The following is a 20,511-nucleotide window of genomic DNA, read 5'->3' as shown; positions in this document are numbered from 1 at the left end:
GCCGGCCGGACCACACGGCCCCCAGAGCCGTGCAGGTGGATGAGCTCGTCTCTGCTGTCATGAGTGCCGCCCCATCCGCGGTGTCCCCGCTGGAATGGCGTCTGTAACATGCCCCAGGCCTCTGACTCGGAAGGAGGCCGTGCACCCTGCAGGGACATGCTCAAACCACAGCGCAGACAAGACGCGGAAACACGGGGAATGGGCACATCGGGCTGCGGCCCCAGGACATGAAGAACTGTTCATCTACCCAAATAACAACAAAGCTGCTCTTCTCATTTTTTCATAGTAGACGCATAGAGGGAAAAAAAAGGTCTTATACCCTGAAATACAAGCATAATTATGTTGTCATCTAATTCTGATGAAGATGCTATAATTTGGCTACATTTTTAGGTTCAATTACTGTGCACTCATCCTTATCAAAAGGACTCGGGAGGGGAAACGGCGTGTTCAGCACAAGGAAAGTCACAGAAGTCTGGAGCTTGAGCACTCAATTTCTGTGATTTTTTTTGCCAGTTTGTAACCAGCTACTCTGTACTGTTAAAATGGAAAATCTTAAAATAACCACATCAACAAGTCCTCATTTCTGAACCCTGATTTGCAAACACTCCCAGCCAGGAAGAGCTGGGTCCTGCCTGTGACCTCTGAACTTGCTCACCCTGCCTGGGGCACCAGAGACAAGTAAGCGAGTGCCTCTGTCCACTCCTCCCAGAGGAAGGCCACGACCTGGACGGGCCTGCAGTCCAGGGAGGGTGGCTGGGACCCTGGGGAGCGCCCCTGGGCGCTGATGGGTCACAGGTGTGGGCTGGCTGGGCCCCCCACCCCCGCCTTTGCAATCAGGCAGCCCCTTTGGAATCAGGCGGCTGGAGCTGGCTTGCTCCTGAGGAACCCCTCCCCACATCTCGGGCCCCCGAGGAAACCAGCGAAGGTTAGTCCAGCCTTGAGCTGAAGTTTCGGGCTCCGGCCAGCTCCCAGCACATCCAGCCCAGCCCACGGTCAAGGAGAATTTTGCTGTTGTCCTATGTAAGGGCATCTCCTGTTGGGATGGGAAGAGCAGAGCAGGATGCAGGTGTTCCAGGTCTCCCGGCCCTCGGCGCCCCCGTTTAAAATCACTGTTATTAATTATTACAGGAGCCACAGGGCGAAGCTGTCGAACAGTCGGATAACACAGAAGCGTGCGGGGTAGAGACAACAGCTGACCAGCCCCTGGGAAGGATAGCATCCCGGAGCACGGAGCTTCTGCTGTGAGTCTGGGAGGGAAAGAGGCAGGGGCACCCCACTTACACGTCCCCAAAGTTCCCCCAGGGCTCCCAGCACCCTGAGGCCTCTTCCCTCCCTCCACCCCCCAGTGCTGGGCTCCCCACAGAGAAGTGAGAGGGGACATCGCGTGTCACAGACAGGGACCCTGAGCATAAACTCAAAGGATGTTGTCTAACAGAAGCGGCATTAGCAGCGGCCCCACATCTGAGAGGTCTTTGCGTCCCACAGGGCTGGAGTGAGGCAGCTCCCGGGGGGCAGCAGGGCTCAGTCCAGGCCCCTGCCCACCTCCGGGAGGAGAAGGGGATTGGCCCCAGGACCCCCCACACCACCCCCCACACCACCTGCCGCCGGAGCCCCGCCAGACCCAACATTAGCCATCCTCCTCTCAGCCTGGCTGCCGCTAGGAACACAGTAGGTGCTCGATAAATGTCAGGTGAGCTGATGACTACAAATAGCCCAAATATTTATTGATGACCATAAGGAGACAGAATGCTCATTACCAGACTATGAGATTTCTCTATTTAAAAACTATAGTGTAAAAACAAAGCTCTCTTCCTTCCTCTCCTCGATTAGTATGCCATCCTCTGCTTTTTAACTGTCTTTTACTTGGATTGATCAACTTTAAATAGAGTTCAACAGACTAAGCTAAGATCCTATTAAACTGCCGACCTCATGAAAAAAGTCGGATGGCAGATTCCTTTGGAGTTAGGTTTTGTCTTCCTGTTGTTCACTTGCCCTTAAGTTATTAAACTCTTACAGGCTGGCAGCATCCCAACAGGAGTGGAAACACTTTAGTAACACGCAGCCAGACTGCTGTTACACCCAAGGCGGGAGTAAACCCTCACACTGTGCAGCTTACTGCAATCGAAAATACTCTTTCCCTTTATCTTCAGGAAAGGGGGCCCGGGCTTGATCAAAATACTTTCCTTCCATTTAGTCTGTTTCGCACAACTTTTAACGAGCTGTGGATATGCTTAATATAACATCATCATCACCATCGCACTTTCTGAGAACTCGCTGTAACCAAAATAAAGGAATTCAAAGAGGAAGCAGGAGAAGAGTCGGAAGTTTAAATCAATCACACCCCCACCATGAGCTGGCAGCACGCAAGGCTCAGGCCAGGCGTGTCTAATCTGCACGACACTCCCGTGAAATGGGTTTCATTATCCTATTTCCTCAAATCTTAGACAGCATCTATCTTCAGATGCATGGATACTTTACAATATGACTAAAAGAAGATTAAAATGCTACCAAATAAATTAAGGCATGCAGGAGTCTTATCACATCAACTGTAAGACATCTCCAGATGTTAGAGATGTTAAAATGTGAGTCTTTCAATAGTGAAACACAGAGACATTCCCAGGTTCTGATGGAGACGCAGCATGGGCTAAGAGCCTGGGAGGCTGGACTCCCAACAACCCCTGCTCTTCCCCTGGAAGGCCCCGTGTCCCTACTTGGCACCCCCAACACACACACTTGCCTAGGGGCCCTGCCTCTGGGCTCACCTCCATGACAGCACTTCAAACTCTGCTTTCAAGGGAAGCGGCAAACCTTCCCTGAGGGCCACATTCCCTGTCACCTCTCACCCTGACGAGCAGGGTGGCTGCCAGCCTGCAAGGCACCTCTGTGAGAAAGGAAAAAGGGCGCCATTTCCTAAAGACATTAGCTCCCCCTATCAGAAAGTGGTCATAACATGTTGATTTTGTGAGAACAAGATACTTTACTACCACTTGCAGAAAACTGTCATAATGAATACACAAATCCATGGCGTGAGATGATGCCCTTAGACATGCTGCTCTTGTGCAGTGTGCAACCTGCACAGCTGTACACAGCGGCCCTAAGGAGCTGGCCACAAAGGTATTACTCTCCCATGTTACAGATGAAGCAGCTGTAACCTGCCCCGGCAGATCAAGTTCAGGCCTATATGTTTTCAAAACTACTCGGTCCACGTATAAGGAACTTAAAAAAATCAGGTAGAAACACAGGTCGGAACCAGTAGGACCATGTGAAGAACACAAGAAGCCTTGGGCCCCACCCTATACCCAGCTTTGTGGCTACAGAGATATTTCTAACAATTAATCACAACTAAGAGGAGCTACACCAAAAAGGGAACTTTACTCTCTGTGTGTTTATTTTATGCAATTTACAACAGCAACTCCCTTCAGGAAATGAGAATGCCAGATGCAGGGCCACCAACCCACCAGAACACACATTTAATAAACATGCCTCCACACAGCTTGGCAGCAGGTATGAAGCAGGGAACAGAGAACCACCACATACAGCGGACCAGCTTTCCTTGGCAAAAAAAAGGTTACCAGCACACAGAGTAAACCCGGGCCTTCAGGCCAGAGTGCACATCATACACGCGCCAGCAGCACCCTCTGGTGACCAGTCTGAGCACTACACCCCCATTCCTGGGATGAAGCCACTCCCAAGACGGGGCAGGCAGACCCTCATGAAAATACAGTGAACATTCCCTGAGTCTTAACTCCACCAGATGCCATCCTTGGTCCGCCACCCACTTCATTTTCACATTAATCCAGTGAGGGAGGGGCGGCTCTCCCCACTTCGAGGGGACTCCGAGGTCACCAACAGCGGTGAGCACACAGTGGGCTGAGAAGCCCAGATCCGGCCGTGAACCCGCCCCGCAGCCCTGCGCCCAGGCACGCGGACCCGGCCTCCTGGGCCTCCACGCCCACACCTGCTGGGCGTCTGCTGGATCGGCAGGGCGCTCCCAGCTCGCTGACCGACCCTTCTGAGGCACCGCTGCAAACAAAGCAGCAGGAAGGGCGCCCACCTGAGTCAGGACCTGGGTCCCCCGCGCCCCGCCTCCATGGTGGCGGAGGAGTCTGCGTAAGTCTGTGAGCCTCTCGAGGCCCCAGTGAGAAGTGGCCTTCGAATGGCTTAGAACGGAACCTGCTCTCTGAGCCTCACCCAGAGGCTAATTTACAGACAGACGGACAGAGCCGCCTGGACGGAACCCAGGGTGTGCCAGCAGCCCCAGCCAGCGCCCGCTGCTCCCACGCCCGGAGGGGCCCAAAAGGCACCTGCCCTCCCGCCTGCCACCTCCACCTCCAACATACCCGGCCCCCAGCTCTGAAACTCAGTGGGCGGAAGTTCCAATAAATGCATGCCCTCATTTGTGGTATTATTACCATTCAGCTCATGAAATGCTGATGAGCACGCCAACTTCCATAGCCCCACAAAGTTAACATTTCTATTAGATGCAAAGGAGAAAGCCCCTGGGTGTTCCTTTGTTGAAACTGGATTAACGAAATAAAATGAGAAATGCTCAGTATCAGCTATAATTAAGCCTGGGCCAAACAGTGGCATTATAATTTTATGCATACGCATTTCTTCCACGTTGAAACTTGGCATAATTTTTTTTTAAGTTATTTTTAAGCACTCTCAAAGTGAGAGCCCTGGGCAATAGAGTCTACTCGTATTTACCATAATCAGAGCTGAAGAGCAGCCCTGGGGCCCTTTCCGTGGGAAAGCACCATAAATAATTTGATGTAAACAGGAACCACATCCCCATCACCCAGTTCTCTAAGTGGCAGCGCTATGCCCGCCCCAGCAGATGTGGGGGAGGCTCCAAGGAGGTGGGAGCCCCCACGGGGACCCCTGACATCACCACTTCCCTTACGCAAGTCACCGAGGTGGCCCCAGAACTCCCAGGCTGACCACCACATCGCCGGGGTCATTTCCACGGGATAAACAAGATGTGCAAAGTGCTCTCCCGTTTTAGCAATGCCCATGGCCGCCGCCACCAGGCCTCTGAGTTTCTGGTCTGGGGGTTTCGTTGTTTTAGTTTATTTGGGTTCCTTTGTGTGTGGTGGGAGGGGCACCATCAGTCTTAACTTTGGAAGGTGATGGGCCGCCTGGCGCTGGCTTCAGCACTGGGCCTCGGGACGGAGGCTTCGGGCTCAGACCCCACCGTGGCTACTTCTGCGTGTCTGGAGGGGCCTCTCCCTTGACGAACCCACACGTCCGTGGCTGGAAACCCACGGAGACCACTGCAGCCGCCCTGCTGACCTCACGAGGACGGTGGGGGCAGGGGTCAATCGCGCGGAGGCAATACTGGGCACAGGGCTGCTCCACGCGACACAGGTGCCCAGGACTGGGACGGGCAGGGAAACGGGCTTGCACACACAGCCACCCGCTAGGGGGCGTGGCTCAGCACACACACCGTTCCCCAACGTGCAGATGGCCGGTGTGAGCGCTTGCCCACGGACACTGCCTCTCGTGCAGAAACACACTCACGTGCGGCTCTGTGAGGGCTGCCATTTAGACCACCAGGGCTCAAGAGGCCCAACGCCCCCGGCCAGGCCGGCGCCATCCACAGAAACAGGACCACTGGTGTGATTTCAAATTTTTCAAGCAGCCGCATTAAAATGAAACAAGGAAAATTAATTCTAATACTACGCTTTGTTACCCCAGTATATCCAAATATTATTCTTTCCCTTGTAATCCATGAGATTAGAAACGGATGAGAGAGTTCAACATTCTTTTTTTATTGTGGTTGCTGTACTAAATATTCACAATCTGGTGTGTATTTTCCACTTACAAGCACGTGACAGTCTGGACTAGAACACAAATCTAGTCTCACGTTCTCTCCAGGACACCGGCAGCTTTTTCACTGCAGATTAGACAAATGTGGTTTGCAGCGCCCACTCCCTGGCAGCCAGTGGGACGGGAGAGGGCCTCCAGCACCCCAAAATCTTTGGGGACCCACAGACTTAGGAAAATGGAGACAAGGAATTAGGAAGCTTAGACCATGTCGACCAGAACTCCTGTCCACGCTGTTGAGAAACAGGCAGTTACGGATGTGGCAGGGGAAGGAGAGGCGGGATGAACTGACCAAGGAGCACTGATACAGACCCCAGCAGGAGTGGAACCGCCGGCGGGCAGGAGCTGCTGCAGAGCACAGGGAGCTGGACCGGCGCTCTGGGGTGGCCTGGAGCGGCGGCATGGGCATGTACGCTTACGCCTGAGTCACGCTGCTGCACAGCAGAAACCAGCAACATTGTAAAGCAACCAGCCTCCAGTGAAAAAAAAACAAAGAGGCTGAGGACGGGGACATTTCATTTATTATCATCTAGAAGCTGGCTGTCTGCTCTGGGCTCCTGAGGTCATAATCAAAGGAGATAAAATAACAGCCCGACAGGAACTGTGGGAAACACACAAATTCAATGGCGAATCTGAAATACCTGCTCTACTTATCATGAAAGCCTGTGATTGATCTCAGTTAAAAAGCATTTTGAACTCAACAATTAATTCCAGAAGAAAGAACTGCCTTCTAATACTCAGATGTGTCTAAAGTCTGTTCAAATTCCAGAGCAGACCTTTAAATTTAAGCAAGAGCCACAAGGAAACGAATTTTCCAAACCCCACCAGCCACCCAGCTCCAGGCCACCAGAATCATCTGGTTCCTTCTTCCTGGTAACTAACACAGGAAGTAAGCATCAGGTGTACTCTCCACATCCCTGGGTCATTCAGTTTTATACTGGGGAAAAAAGAAATTTTCAACTTAGTCACACAATTCAACATTTAATGAATGCCTAAGATGTACCACATACTATGTATGCTAAGCACATTTTAAAATGAGTAAGATACAAACTCCAGAATCATAAGTAAATAATTCTATTTTGTTCATGAAAACAATTTAAAGTGACTGTGGTTTTGTTTGTGGCCCAAATTCATAGACTCCTGCTTTAGAAGAGATAGAGTCCAGTCTTCCCGCCAGTGCCCTACACTCCCCTTATTAGTTGAGCAGCTACCTCACTGTCTCCTGTCCCATCACTTCATGGCAAAAAGATGGGGACACAATGGAAACAGCCACAGGCTTTATTTTCTTGGGCTCCAAAATCACTGCATATGGTGACTGCAGCCATGAAATTAAAAGACACTTGCTCCTCAGAAGAAAAGCAATGACCAAAAAGCATATTAAAAAGCAGAGACATTACTTTGCAAACAAAGGTCCATCTAGTCAAAGCCATGGTTTTTCCAGTAGTCATGTACGGATGTGAGAGCTGGACAATAAAGAAAGCTGAGCACCAAAGAACTGATGCCTTCAAACTGTGGTGATGGAGAAGACTCTTAAGAGTCCCTTGGACAGCAAGAAGATCCAACCAGTCTATCCTAAAGGAAATCAACCCTGAATGTTCATTGGAAGGACTGATGCCGAAGCTGAAGCTCCAATACTGTGGCCACCTGATGGGAAGAACTGACTCATTGGAAAAGACCCTGATGCTGGGAAAGATTGAGGGCAGGAGGAGAAGGGGACAACAGAGGATGAGATGGTTGGATGGCATCACCAACTCAATAGACATGAGTTTGAGTAAACTCCAGGAGTTGGTGAAGGATCGGGAAGCCTGGCGTGCTACAGTCCATGGGGTCACAAAGAGTCGGACACGACTGGGCGACTGAACAACTACAACCTCTCTGTTTACGAGGCAGGGAACTTTTGAAGTTCAGGCAGCCCGTCCTTCTCCCTGATCCAGCTCCAGCTAGTGCAGCCTCGGGGTGACCCTGGCAAGACCAGTCCCTCCCACTGCATCTGATCAGGCTACCCAGTGGCCCCTGGGTCTCCTCCCCTGTAGGCCCAGCACCCCAGTCCCTCAGTCGTGCCTGACATCTGCATTGGCAGCTGCCACCTGGGTAGACAAAGGTGTCTCCTGAGCTCCTGCAGCAGGGCCTTTCCCACACATGACCCCTAGGCGGCGACAGAGGGCAAAGGAGAACTCCGGCCGTGAGCTAGTTCTGAGCTGCCTGAAATTCTGAAGATGATCACACTAAGTGAGGTAAGTCAGACAGAAAAAGACAAATATCACATGATAGCGATGCAGGCGGGGGCGGGGGGGGGGGGAATACACATGAACTTATTTACAAAACAGACTTACACACCTAGAGAACCGCCTTATGGTTACTAAAGGGAAAAGGGAATAAATTGGGAGTTTGGGATTGACATGTACACACCCTATGTTTAAAACAGATAATCAAACAAGGACCTACTGTATAGCACAGGGAACTCTGCTCAGTATTCTGTAATAACCTGAGTGGAAAAAGAAGTTAAAAGAGAATAGACATGTACAACTAAATCACTTTGCTGTATACCTAAAACTAACACAATATTGTAAATCAACAACAGTCCAATATAAAAAAATTTTTTAATCATAAAAGAAATTCTGCAAAGTGGAGAGGGCTGCTTTCTGATCACCAAACTTTAAAAAAAAAAAAAAAAAAATCCAGAACCTAGGTTTAGCTTTAACTTCAGTTTCTCAGAGAGACTTTTCTGAAACCCCCTTCAATACAAATTAGGTCTCCGTTACTTTCTCTTGCCCACTCCCCCACCACCCTCCACTTTGAAGCAATTTCCCCAATTTGTAATCATGTATTTGGTGGTGTGTTTGTTTAACCTCTGTCTCCTCTAAAAGATTATAAACTCCAAAACCATCAATATCACTTAATTCACAGTTAAAAGCTTAAAGAGAAAAAAAAAAAGCCTAAAGAGATCAATGAGGCTAACAAACATATTTATTTGTAAACAGAAATGCTGCATTTCCTTTGTCAGAAGGACTAGAACATTTCCAGAATGTTCACCTTAGAATCCCTGAGAAGATCGTTAACCAAGGCTCAGCTCCTGCTTCCTAGAGAAACACCCAAGATCCAGGGCTGGGGGAGAAGGGGCGGCTCAGGGTGGGCCAGCCGCAGGCCAACCCAGACCCCCAAACCCGCAACTTCACTGGTCCTCTGACTCCTGACCAGTGACGGGAAGTGTGGCCGTGTGGCCCTCCTGGAAATGATGGGCCCTAGCCGTGTGTGCGAGCCTGACTCCTGCCGAGTGACGGGAAGTGTGGCCATGTGGCCCTCCTGGAAATGATGGACCCTGGCCGTGTGTGCAAGCCTGACTCCTGCCCAGTGAGGGGAAGTGTGGCCGTGTGGCCCTCCTGGAAATGATGGACCCTGGCCGTGTGTACGGAGCCTGCGAAGTTTCGTGTCCCTGTGCCAGTTCGGTTCATCACTGCTCTTTCCCCTAAAAACAAACACAGACGAAGACTAGCTGGTCTCTAAGTTAAAGCCCGATCCGCCTAGTCCCACGGGGCTTTCCTCTGCCTCACGTCTCTAAACCTGCCCCAACCCCCATTCCCACGGCCACCGCTGCACCACGACAGTGCCTGTTACCGGGTCTCGCTCCTGCCTGCATTTCTGCCCCTCCAAAGAACGCCCTCCTGTTTATTCTTTATAAGCTCAAAAATGACTAGAAAACTACAGTAATTCAGACAGTGCGATGCGGATGGAGGATAAACAGATCAATGGAATAGACCTAAGGGCTCAGAAATGTACCCACATATTTTTTCAACAAAAGGACCAAGGTTGACTAAGTGGCTGGGCTAGGGGGAGCTGCACCCCACCCCTCAAACCCTCAATTCTCGGGGCTTAGTTCCATCATGACGTCTGGCACCATCTCCCAAAGGATCCGTTTTCCACTCCTGGGACTGCATGAGACCCTCAAGAGGAGTCGGTGAGTCACATCTGACTCTGCATTCTCGCTTCCCCGCACAAAGTTTCACACAAACATCTGGGTGAACCAGGGAAGCCGCTTAGAAGAAAGAAGGGAGGGAAGGAGAGAGGGAGGGAGGGTGGACCCTACAGGGCAAGGCAGTGGTGGTGGCCCCTGAAGAAGAGTCCTGCTGGCAGAGATGGGAAGAAAACATTCAACAGAAATAAGGAAGCCAGCCAGGGCCCTACAGGGAGTCCTGGGGCTGACTTACCAACCCTTCCAAGTTGCCAGGACATCCAAGACCCCCATTTTCCAGAATGCTACTCCCAAAACCCCCTGTTCCTTGGCTCCAGATGCCATAACTGATCTGGTCCCCTCAACCCCCTACACTCCAACAAGGCCAGCAGCTGCCTCTGAAGCTGGTGCCCACCGTTCCATCCTGCCTTGGTCCTGACCCAGAGGGGGCACAAAGGTGCTGGATTCCAGAGTTAAGCAATTCGCAGCTCCATTTGTTACATGATTTAGAAGCAGAAAAGTCTGTAACCCCATTTTTTTTTTTTCTATTAATATGCCAAGCATGATCTGCTTGTGAAAGTCACTCAGTCGTGTCCAAGTCTTTGTGACCCAGTCCACGGAATTCTCCAGGTCAGGATACTGGAGTGGGTAGCCTTCCCCTTCTCCAGGGGATCTTCCCATCCCAGGGCTCGAACCCAGGTCTCACACACTACAGGTGGATTCTTTACCAGCTGAGCCACAATGGAAGCCCAAGAATACTGGAGTGAGTAGCCTATCCCTTCTCCAGCAGATCTTGCCAACCCAGGAATCAAACCGGGGTCTCCTGCATTGCAGGTGGATTCTTTACCAACTGAGCTATCGGGGAAGCCGCTATAATCTGCTTATAAGCTGTGCTCCCAGCAGAGGCCCAAGTCGGAGCTCTGGTCAGGGAACTAGATCTCACATGTCACAACTAAGAGCCCACGTGCCACAGGGAAGGTTGAAAATCGCGCATGCCACAACTAAGACCCAACACAGTCAAACAAAGGAAAATAAATTTTTTTAAGGTGACTCCACTTAAAAAAAAAAAAAAAGACTGTAACTTCAAACCTGTAATAAGTTTTTAATATGACTATTTGCTTCACTCTCAGATTTTTTTTTCTTTAAAAAAAAAATCAGTCAACATCTGTCACACTTTTCCAATCACAAATGTTTTCAAGAAGCAAGCAGGTGACAAAGCATTAGGCTGCAGGGCAGACAGACTGGGTCTGGGTGAAAGGGATGAGGAGCAGGACCACCAGCCTCCAGGGCACCGGCCCAGGACATCTCCTGCAGGAATCTGGTGAGAGCAGATCCCAGGCCCCAGAGCACGTGTTCATTCCACCCTCCAGGCTGTTCCTGCCCTTAAAGTTGACACCTGCCCTTGAGAAACTGCAAAGACAGTGAAAGTTTAACAGGATAAACAGTTGAGAACAAAAAGAAAACTTAACTCCAGGCTAAATCCCTTCTACATAATTAAACTGGCTCCTCTCGCAGGGGAGGTTTGCAGAAGCAGCCTGCACGAAACTGTCTATAAAAGGAAATGCAATTATGGGAGAGTCTTTTTAATATATCTAATTCCTGACTGCCCTTGCCTTAGGCAGACACTTAATTCTACTGAAGGATAGCTGTCTTTGACAAGTTGTTGGGTAAATTGTAAGGTAACACAGGAATCATTGTTCTACAAGGTAAATGCACTGAGAAGGGAGCAGTGTGGTAGCAGGCAGATCTCCAGTTCAAGGTGGTGACCATCACGGCAGGCTCACCACCTAGAAGCTGCACCTTAGAGGCCAAACACGACTCCACCTTATCACTTATTGTACTGACTCTCCTGCCGTAACCCAACAACCAAGCGAAACAGGAGACTCTCTTCAGGAATTAGAGATGCCAAGTTAACAGCAATATATTCTAAAACATGATCTGTGTCACTTATAGCTGAAAAGTCAAGGCAACTACAACAATGTCCAGGATTGTTTTTAGAAACTGTTAGGTAAACTCCAGAAGAGAAGTGGGCAGTGCATGCCATGTATCTATACTTTGGAGAAGGGAAGCACCAAACAAAGACAGTTCAGTAGGGAAGATCAAGTCTGACTCCACATCTGATCTGTTTCTTCTACTTTAACCTTTGTATTCTATTGTTTTTGCTACCAGTCAAGAAACCCTTGCCTACAGCCTGAAATATACAGAATGGCCCCTTCTCAAGGCTCTGACCTTTAAAGTACAACACTTTTCCATTCATACAGATAAAAACTTGCAGAACAGAGAATAATGTTTGTCTTGGAGGTTTATAGGAACATTGTAACCAGACCTAGGAGCGCAGGTACAAGAACTAAGGATTCAGACACCGAGAAGTTTGTACCAACCAACCACTTCCCCTCTCCCCTTTTATTATAAAAGAAGCCTGAATTCTAACTCAGGTACAACTGTGCTTTGGGACACTGGTCCATCATCTTCTCCAGCTGCTGGCTTTCCAAATAAACTCACTGTTCCTTGCCCCAGTGATTCATCTCTCGATTTATTGACCCATCGTGTGGCAAGCAGTACGGGTTTTGGATTCGGTAACATCATTATTGTCAGAAAGCATGCCAGGCATAGTTCACAGCTCCTGGGGATCTGGGTCTGCTTCATCATCGCACACGCGCACACACACACACACACACACACACACACACACACACTTTACTGTACTGGCTCTCCTTGTCGGAATCTGACACAATAGTATGAGGGCAGAACCAAGGGTCCAAGGGCTCTTTACTCATCCCTGCCTGGCATATAGAGATGCTTCAAGTGAAGAATCCATGAAACGTGCCCCTGGCGTCTGGGCACCAAATACCATACATAAGCTCAAATGCCTTCTGCAACCCTCAGTATGGGGGACACTCAGTGTAACTGCTTCAACATGCTTATAGACTCAGCAGTTGATGTTGGAGGGGCCATTGTTGATGGTATGCCCTATGACACTCGGTGTTAATTGCTTAGTCATGTCCAACTATTAGGGACCCCATGGACTGTAGCCCACCAGGCTCCTCCATCCATGGGATTTTCCAGGCAAGAATACTGGAGTGGGTTGCCATTCCCTTCTCCAGGGGATCTTCCCGACTCAGGAATCGAACCCGGGTCTCCCGCACTGTAGGCAGATTCTTTCCAGTCCGAGTCACCATATGACACCAAACTTATATCAATTATTCCTCAAGTCACTGGGCTCTGCTAGGGAACCAGTCTGGAAGGGGCAGGAGGTGGTCAGTGCAGCCAGATATTCACTCTTCCCTTCGATAAAGGTACCCTACAGCACCCACTGGAGGCCAGGCACTTGAGCTTCCAGGAGCCAGAAGTACAAGCCGGGCAGGCACCCCGAAGTCTGGATTTCATCCCAAGCTGGAGGAAGTTGATTTTTAAAGCCTCAGTTCTGCCATTTCCAAACTGTATGAAGTTGACCTCTCTGAACTTTTGTTCCTCGTCAGTAAAAGACATACAAATTAGAACTGTTGGTAGAAACAGAGAGGCAGGAAGCGCGAGGTCAGTGCCCCAGTGCAGACGCTTCTTGTTAATCACGCAGGAAGGAGCCCCAAGCTCAGCGTCAAGGGGCTCGGGCCAGGTGTTCAGAAGATCCATCCTGCTCTTGCGTCCAAGGGCAGAAAGGCTGCCTCCCCCCGCCCGGAAGCCAGAGACGGACGGCTGCCTGGAGGAGGTGGCATTTCAGCTTAACTTTAACGGGTGAGGACCAAGGGGCCCGCAGGGCTAGACGGCAGATAGAGGATAAATTACAGTTTATCACAGGATGTTACAGGGTTACCGGCAGCCAGAATGCTAATAATCTCTGGCGTTTATGGTTCCCTCTTCAAGACACAAAGAAAGTTTCCTTCAGCAGCTCGGTGGAACCTTGTCCCTTCAACACACCCTGCCTAAGGAACGTGGGTCTGAAGGAGCTACCCAATTCACGGAGGAGGAAACTGAGGGCAGGCAAGAAGGAGGCAGAGCGGCCAAAGAGTCGGCGGCGCGGGGATTCGAACATCCCGCCCGCCGGCACGCCTGCGCTCGGTCGCTGGCGCGCGCCCCAGCCCCACCCGTTGCCCTGGAAACGGCTCCGCGCACGCGCGCGCGCACTGCCTTCCCTCGCTCGTTCTTCCGCTAGCATCCTCGTTACTTTTTTTCTCAATAAAAACCCGAGGCGGCGGGATACTGCCAGCGACCGAACGTGCCGTCGAAGGACGCCGCTACGTCCGCTCTCCGCCCGGGGCCGTAGATCCCTCCGCCGCCCAGCGGCCCGCGCGCTCCTTCCCGACTCCGAGCTCGCAACGGCTTCCCGCGCGCCGCGCTGCGCCCCACCCCCACCCCATCCCCACCCCAACCCCCAGCCCGGCTCACCTGCCGCCCGCGTCTCCATGGCAACGCCCCTGCCGCGGAGGGAAAAAAAAGCGTCGGGCTCTTCCGGGCCCCCTCCCGCGCCGACCGAGAAGGCGGGGCGCCCCACTGATGCTTCGCTTTTTATTTTTATTTTTTTAAGAAAAGAGCCGGCGCGGTTATGGCGAATCTGCGGCATCCAACATGGCGGATGGAGTCTTCGCCCTCCTCTTCCCGGGGCGCTGACGTCGGCGTCGCGGACGTCAGGCTCGGATGACCCTCCCCCCCAGCGGCGAGAGCGGCCGGGCTCGGTCGGGCCACTGCGCGTGCGCCGACTCCATATCCCGGCTTAGCCATCCGGTTCCGCGGATTTGCCGGCTCCGCGTTTTGAGCCTCTCCCGAAAAGGGGCTCACGGGAGGCCGGGAGTGAGGACTGCAGAAGCGCGAGTCTACCCTGCTCTGCCCGGAGCCGGCGTCTGCCTGCCAGCCCCATCCTTGGACCGCACCGGGCTGGACGAAGAAGGAGAGTTTCCGCTTTCTTGTCCCAGTTCTCAGCGACTTGACTTTTCTTGGCTTTCATTTATTTACTAAATTGTCAGTCGGGGCGGTCACAGCCGGCCTCGCTCACTCTCTATCCAAGGTTGCACTGTTTGCAGATGCTTTCCGCTAGGAATCAGTTCAGTTCAGTCGCTCAGTCGTGTCCGACTCTGCACTGCAGCGCGTCAGACCTCCCTGTCCATCACCAACTCCCGGAGTTTACGCAAACTCCTGTCCATCGAGTCGGCGATGCCATCCAAACCATCTCATCCTCTCTTGTCCCCTTCTTCTCCTGCCTTCAGTCTTTCCCAGCATCAGGGTCTTTTCCAGTGAGTCAGTTCTTCGCATCAGGTGGCCAAAGGATTGGAGCTTCAGCTTAGATTTAGTCTTACAGATAGAATTCAGCAGCTGGAACCCCCTCGACCGAGCGCCTGCCTCTCCACGCTCTAGACTATCTTGCAGAAAGTGTCGGCTGGCTGTGAGCCCGCCACCCCATCACTTACCCCTCTCCGTGAATCTGGCTCGCAGCCTTCTTTCTGCAAGCCACAGCATCTGCTTGAGTTGTAATGACCTCCTTTTCCTTTTCGGTCTACCACTTTCTTCAGATATCTGCTCAAATGACATACTGTAGCGGGCCCTGCCGGGCCACCCCATCCAAAGGAACCTTCCTAAGTCACTCTGTTTTCTCCATAGGATTTATTAACTGTCTGACATTAATTTATCCTGGTTTCATCCTGGTCTCCCCTTTGGCCACCAAAACTAGGAACAGCTTGACAGTGATTTATTAAATTAATGAGTTCCTGTTGCTTTTATTTTAAAGGTTTGCTTCTGTTTATAGCAAATAATGTAATTTTTGGTAGTAATCGTGTAAAGTTTTCTTTTTAAATCCAACTTGTTTACATTTTCTAAAATTAGTCGACTTAAAATGGTTTTATGTGGTAACAGAGATAAATGTGAAAGTGAACTTGAAGTGAAAAATTTGGGAAATACTGATTTGTTTTTCTGGTTCTTCTGAAATACTAATCTTTGCCTGTTGTAAGCCTTTTCCTGAAATAACTTCCCCTCTTTTGCGGCTCAGTTTAAGGAATTCTCTTTCAGCTCATGACTGTTCCCACACTCCTGCTCACACTTCGGGCCTGCACCATCCCAAGCCCACTGCATTTATCTGTTTACACAGCCCCCTCCCAACGCATCTAGACTATGAACTTCTTGAGCACAGAAGCCACGCAGATTGTTTTATCTTTGTTTCCAGCTCCTACTGCACTGTTACTCAGTGAACACATTTGTTCTCATTGGCACTTGTTTTATAGTTAGTAAAACTCCCACGAACATCCCACAACTCTGGGAGATGGTGAGCGACAGTTCCCTGGCGTGCCGCAGTCCATGGGGTCGCGAAGCATTGGCTGCGACACGGCGACTGAACAGCAGCACAGAGCATTGAGCTGGAGGATGATGCTTGGATTTATTGGAAACCTTGTCTTGCTCCTTAACCCTGTTCTTGGAAAATAGAGACTCAAGATTATAAGACCCCAAATTTACCCAGTCCATTAAATATAACTTAAGAGGTATCCCTCCCCCCACCCCTTCCTTTTCACAACAATAGGAGGGCTAAATTGGACAAATAAGAATATCCTTCTTTGCAAGAAGAGAAAAGTGTGCAGAGAGGTTAGGTGGCTTTCTGACCTCATACAGCAGGTCAGTGACAACCCAGGTGTAGACCTGGTCTCCATGCCCAGTACTTTCCCCACATCGCATGTGGGATATGTCCACACTACCCACCCATCCCCAAAAGGGCCACTTCAAGGCAATCCTGGGGTTATTGCTACACACCCACCGCCTCCCACAGTGCTTCCAAGTCTCAAGATAGATGGCTGAGTGGAACTCATCACAGTCTTTGATTTGCAAATGAACTGCTCAAAAAGCTGCACGGATGAGTGTTCCCTTTCAGACGGATAAATATTTGCAATAACCACTATTTTGCTGTGAATCAATTTCCGTCAGGAAATTAGAGTTGTTCTGATTGCTGACAGTATTGGTTTTGTGCTGGGTTGCCTTTCTAACAACAGTATTTAAATGTTATTGATTAACCGACGGGTTACTCCTGGATGTTGTGACCAAAATGAATTTTGGAAATGAAGCAATTTAAAATTTGTCTCAAACCCAGTTGCCTCAGAATATTAATAAAGTCAAATTTTTAAAAAAATAGTGGATTGTGAATGATATTCCTGAATTAATGATTTGGACAGCTATGATTTTCTCTGTTATTCTCATGGTATTTTCCTTCTTCTCTGTTCAAAGAAGAATCACTAAGCCCCTATCATTACTGGCCACAGTCAATACAGAAATGACCAAGAGACAGTCCCTTTCTACGGGACCAGATTTGCAAATGGAGAGATGAGTCCACCCATGGCCCTGCTGAGTGACTGGCATGTATTCAGTCAGCAAACATCTTTATACTCTCCATTTGCGTACTGTCCCAGAATGCCTTCAATTAGTGAAGGCACATTAATAGAAGTAAATATAAATTGCTCTAAATTGTCTAAATAATAGCATCCTGCTTCAGCGACAGTTCCTAGAGGGCGTGAGCCTCCCAGCTTGCCGTCTGGTGGCCTCTTCAGCCTCTCAAGACAGGCACAGGAGTGAATTTGTGCCAGAAATGTATTACATGTAATGACATTTCATTATGCAATAATAAATTAACATAATTGAATACATTTGTGTCAATAGTTTTATAATTATATCTAATAGCTATATGACAAACATGCATTTACATGAAGCCAGAATAATTTGTATACATAATTTTATGTTTTCTTGAATGCAAATTTTGATAAAGGATACGTAAGAGGGGCCACAAAATAATGGACCTGGAGGCACAGTGCTAAAAATCAGAGATTGAGGTAATCACAGTCTGAGTGAAGTGTTAAAAATCTGAATAGACATGTTGTAGGGAAGAATCCATTTAAAATTGTATATAAAAAAGATGTAATATTCAAATGATTTGAGCAATTTGAGAACATAATTATGACCTTAGGAAGCAACGTCTTTTCTCGTTCGTTCTTTTCAGCGGCCATAGGGTGCCGTCTCATCACCAGCACACACATCATGTACCCTCAGCACACACGTAGTGATCTTAATAGCATTTTTCGTTAGCAGTAGCCAGGGCTCCTTCAGAGAACCCAAGTTCACGTCTGGGAGCAAAAAGAAATTGCCATGGCCTGAGACATCTTACTATTGCCAGAAAACCGGGCTGCTGCCAAAAGTGCTGAGCTGTTGCTGAAAGGACAAGGGAATCAGGTGAAGAGGAAAGAGGGTCCCCAGGTCAGGTTGTAACAACTTAGATACAACAAAGAGCAACTAGGTCTACAGTTGCTGATTTACAAGAACAAGTTGAGTCTGTGAAAAGCCATGAGTCCTTAGCGATCAAAAAGGAAAAGTTAATATTATATGTAATGGCAAAGCTAGTTATAACTCAAAGAAAGTATAGAAACAGCATTTTAGTAAGTAGGTAAGTTTGGCATATATGGGACTCTTATTTCTTACTTGAAGTTCAGTATATCTGTTTGGGAAACAGTGTATCTATGTAAGTTGAAAAGAACAGATAACTTTACTATAAGTCAAAGATTTCCAGAAAGAGTAAGAACTATACCAAAACCAGGAAGGGCAGGTCAAGACCAGCAGCCTCCAAAATAACCGGGTAGAAGGAGTGTTCATAATTGGTGCTGTGAGTTAATGAATTAGCCAGATGTCCTTGCAGAATGGTTGATGGATTAAGCTGCGCTATGGTCCTGCTGATTATAATGAATGCTAATGAGGCATAATCAAGTTAATTGTAAACTGAGGCAAAACATCATGTACTCAAAATTCAATGGACATGGAGATTGCAAGAACTTACTTGTGAGTCCTGTTGACTTAGCCGTTGAACCTGGTCGGAGGGCATCCCAACCGGCAAATACCTGCTGCTATGTGAGTCACCTGGAAGGATTCAATGTTCCCACTAAGAATCCATCAATCATTTACCCAGAGGCTGTGATTTCCATGTTCCTGGGAAGGAGATAATCTTTCTATCTTGTATCTGATCTTGCAGTCCTGGAGAACTACAAAATGTATCTTCTGTAAGCTAACACATTGGTCCAATCAATAGTTCTGATTTTTACAAATAAGTTTAAGTATTGCTACAGTAAAAACTTTTGTGTTGTTAAGGTGGTTGAAACATTCAGAAGTTATGTTAGACTCATAGTGAAACAGGGCAATTTGACTCAGTGGATAAATGTTTAAGGAAATTTGATTCAAAAAATTTTAAATTTATCAGCTGTGTTTAAATAGTTTACCGAGGAAAAGTTAATAGATTTATAACTGCAATAAATATTCTATAAAGCAACCACAAGGGGTAGTAACTGGGCAATGTAAAAAAAATTAAATTTTAAAAAGGGAGGAGTGGCCTTGGATCCCAGCAGCAAGGAGGGTAAAACAGGAGGGCTGCCAGAGACTAGAGAAGGCGATGGCAACCCACTCCAGTGTTCTTGCCTGGAGAATCCCAGGGACAGAGGAGCCTGGTGGGCTGCCATCTGTGGGGTTGCACAGAGTCGGACATGACTGACGAGACTTAGCAGCAGCCAGACACTACAAGAGTGCCAGACCCAACCCGGAGGCCCAGTAAACAGTTATTGAAGGAAGGGAGAGGGTTGGAGGGATGGAGGATGGATCAAGGGATGAACACTGGGGAGAACCTTTGTGTGCAAGTTGGCTGGGAAGTCTGCTGACCTAAGGACTGCAGCGTCTCTGCTTTCTGTGGCTTCCAGCTTCCTTCTGGGACAGCAAGGTAGCCTAGGGATGCCCTGCTCATGGGATGGCAGGAACCAAAAAGGGCAAGTAGAAATGTCAAGTGCTTTTTCAAGTCTCTTCTACCAGCGCACTGACCAGTGCAAGTTACATGACCAAACTCAGAATCAACAAGAAGAAAAATGTACTCACCTTTTTGGTAAAAGAAGAGAAATTCCCAGGACAAAGAGTGTCTCCTTAGGGTAGAGTGAAGAGACGGAACCATTAATATAATCTACCACTCCTTCCTGGAGAAGGAAATGACAACCCACTCCAATATTCTTTTGTGGAAAATCCCATGGATTTTCCCTGTCGGGCTCCTCTGACCATGGGGTCACAGAGTCCTCCGACAGGACTAAGGGACTCAACAATAACAACGACCACTCATTCCATCATGAACCCACAGGGAAAAAGTCATAAACGTGTACTCAGGGGAATTCCCTGGAAGTCTAGTGATTAGAACTCTGTGCTTCCAATGCCAGGGGTCCAGGGTTTCATACCTGGTTGGGGAAATAAGATCCCACAAGCCACATGCTAAGACCAGAAAAGCAAATTAATTACTTTTTAAAGAAGGGTACCCAGTAATTTATTTTCTAAAGAACCAGCCGACCATGTGCTTGGCTGAATAGAAGAGAAGATTTGGTCATTCAGGATTTGGTATAAACAAGGGATGTATTTTTAACCTTGAGTTTCGACATAAGATGGATTTGATTTCGGGGTTGATTCTGCCATTTGTTGCCTGTGTGGCCTTGGGCGAATTACCCCCAGTCTGCGGTGAATGTTCATTCTCCTGGTCCGCCTTCTCCCAGTGACAGCACCCAGCTTCCCTCCAGGAACTTCCTTGGCCTGGTGGAGTGATTTTTTTTTTTTTTATGTCGCTATTATTGATGGTATAATTGACACTACTGAGCTCTGTGACCCTGAGACCCCCATTCATGGGCCCATCAGTAAAACTGGGGAGAGTTAGATTAAGTGGGATTTCATCAACTCACCACTCCAACACCAGTTAGCCAAGCTGCCAA

At 48.9% G+C, this 20,511-nt stretch overlaps 2 protein-coding genes across 4 annotated transcripts in view; one reads left to right on the top strand and one right to left on the bottom strand.

Moving 5' to 3' along the window:
- Positions 1-14,489, bottom strand: part of ZFAT (zinc finger and AT-hook domain containing) — a 161,603-nt gene extending 147,114 nt beyond the window's left edge. For all 3 annotated transcript variants that reach the window (XM_027560778.1, XM_027560780.1, XM_027560779.1), the window contains exon 1: positions 14,159-14,489. In XM_027560778.1, coding sequence (XP_027416579.1) covers positions 14,159-14,333 — 175 coding nt within the window. In that variant the 5' untranslated portion in view covers positions 14,334-14,489. The remainder of the gene's footprint in view (positions 1-14,158) is intronic.
- Positions 12,895-16,874, top strand: LOC113904085. Its single transcript, XM_027560782.1, has 2 exons — positions 12,895-13,507; positions 14,298-16,874. The coding sequence occupies exons 1-2, from the start codon at positions 13,218-13,220 to the stop codon at positions 14,485-14,487; spliced, it is 480 nt and encodes a 159-aa protein (XP_027416583.1). The 5' UTR covers positions 12,895-13,217; the 3' UTR covers positions 14,488-16,874.
- The last annotated feature ends 3,637 nt before the right edge of the window (positions 16,875-20,511 follow it).

Source organism: Bos indicus x Bos taurus, chromosome 14 (assembly GCF_003369695.1).
Source record: "Bos indicus x Bos taurus breed Angus x Brahman F1 hybrid chromosome 14, Bos_hybrid_MaternalHap_v2.0, whole genome shotgun sequence".
In the NCBI taxonomy this organism is placed as follows: Eukaryota; Metazoa; Chordata; class Mammalia; order Artiodactyla; family Bovidae; genus Bos; species Bos indicus x Bos taurus.
This window is presented reverse-complemented; position numbering and strand designations above follow the sequence as displayed.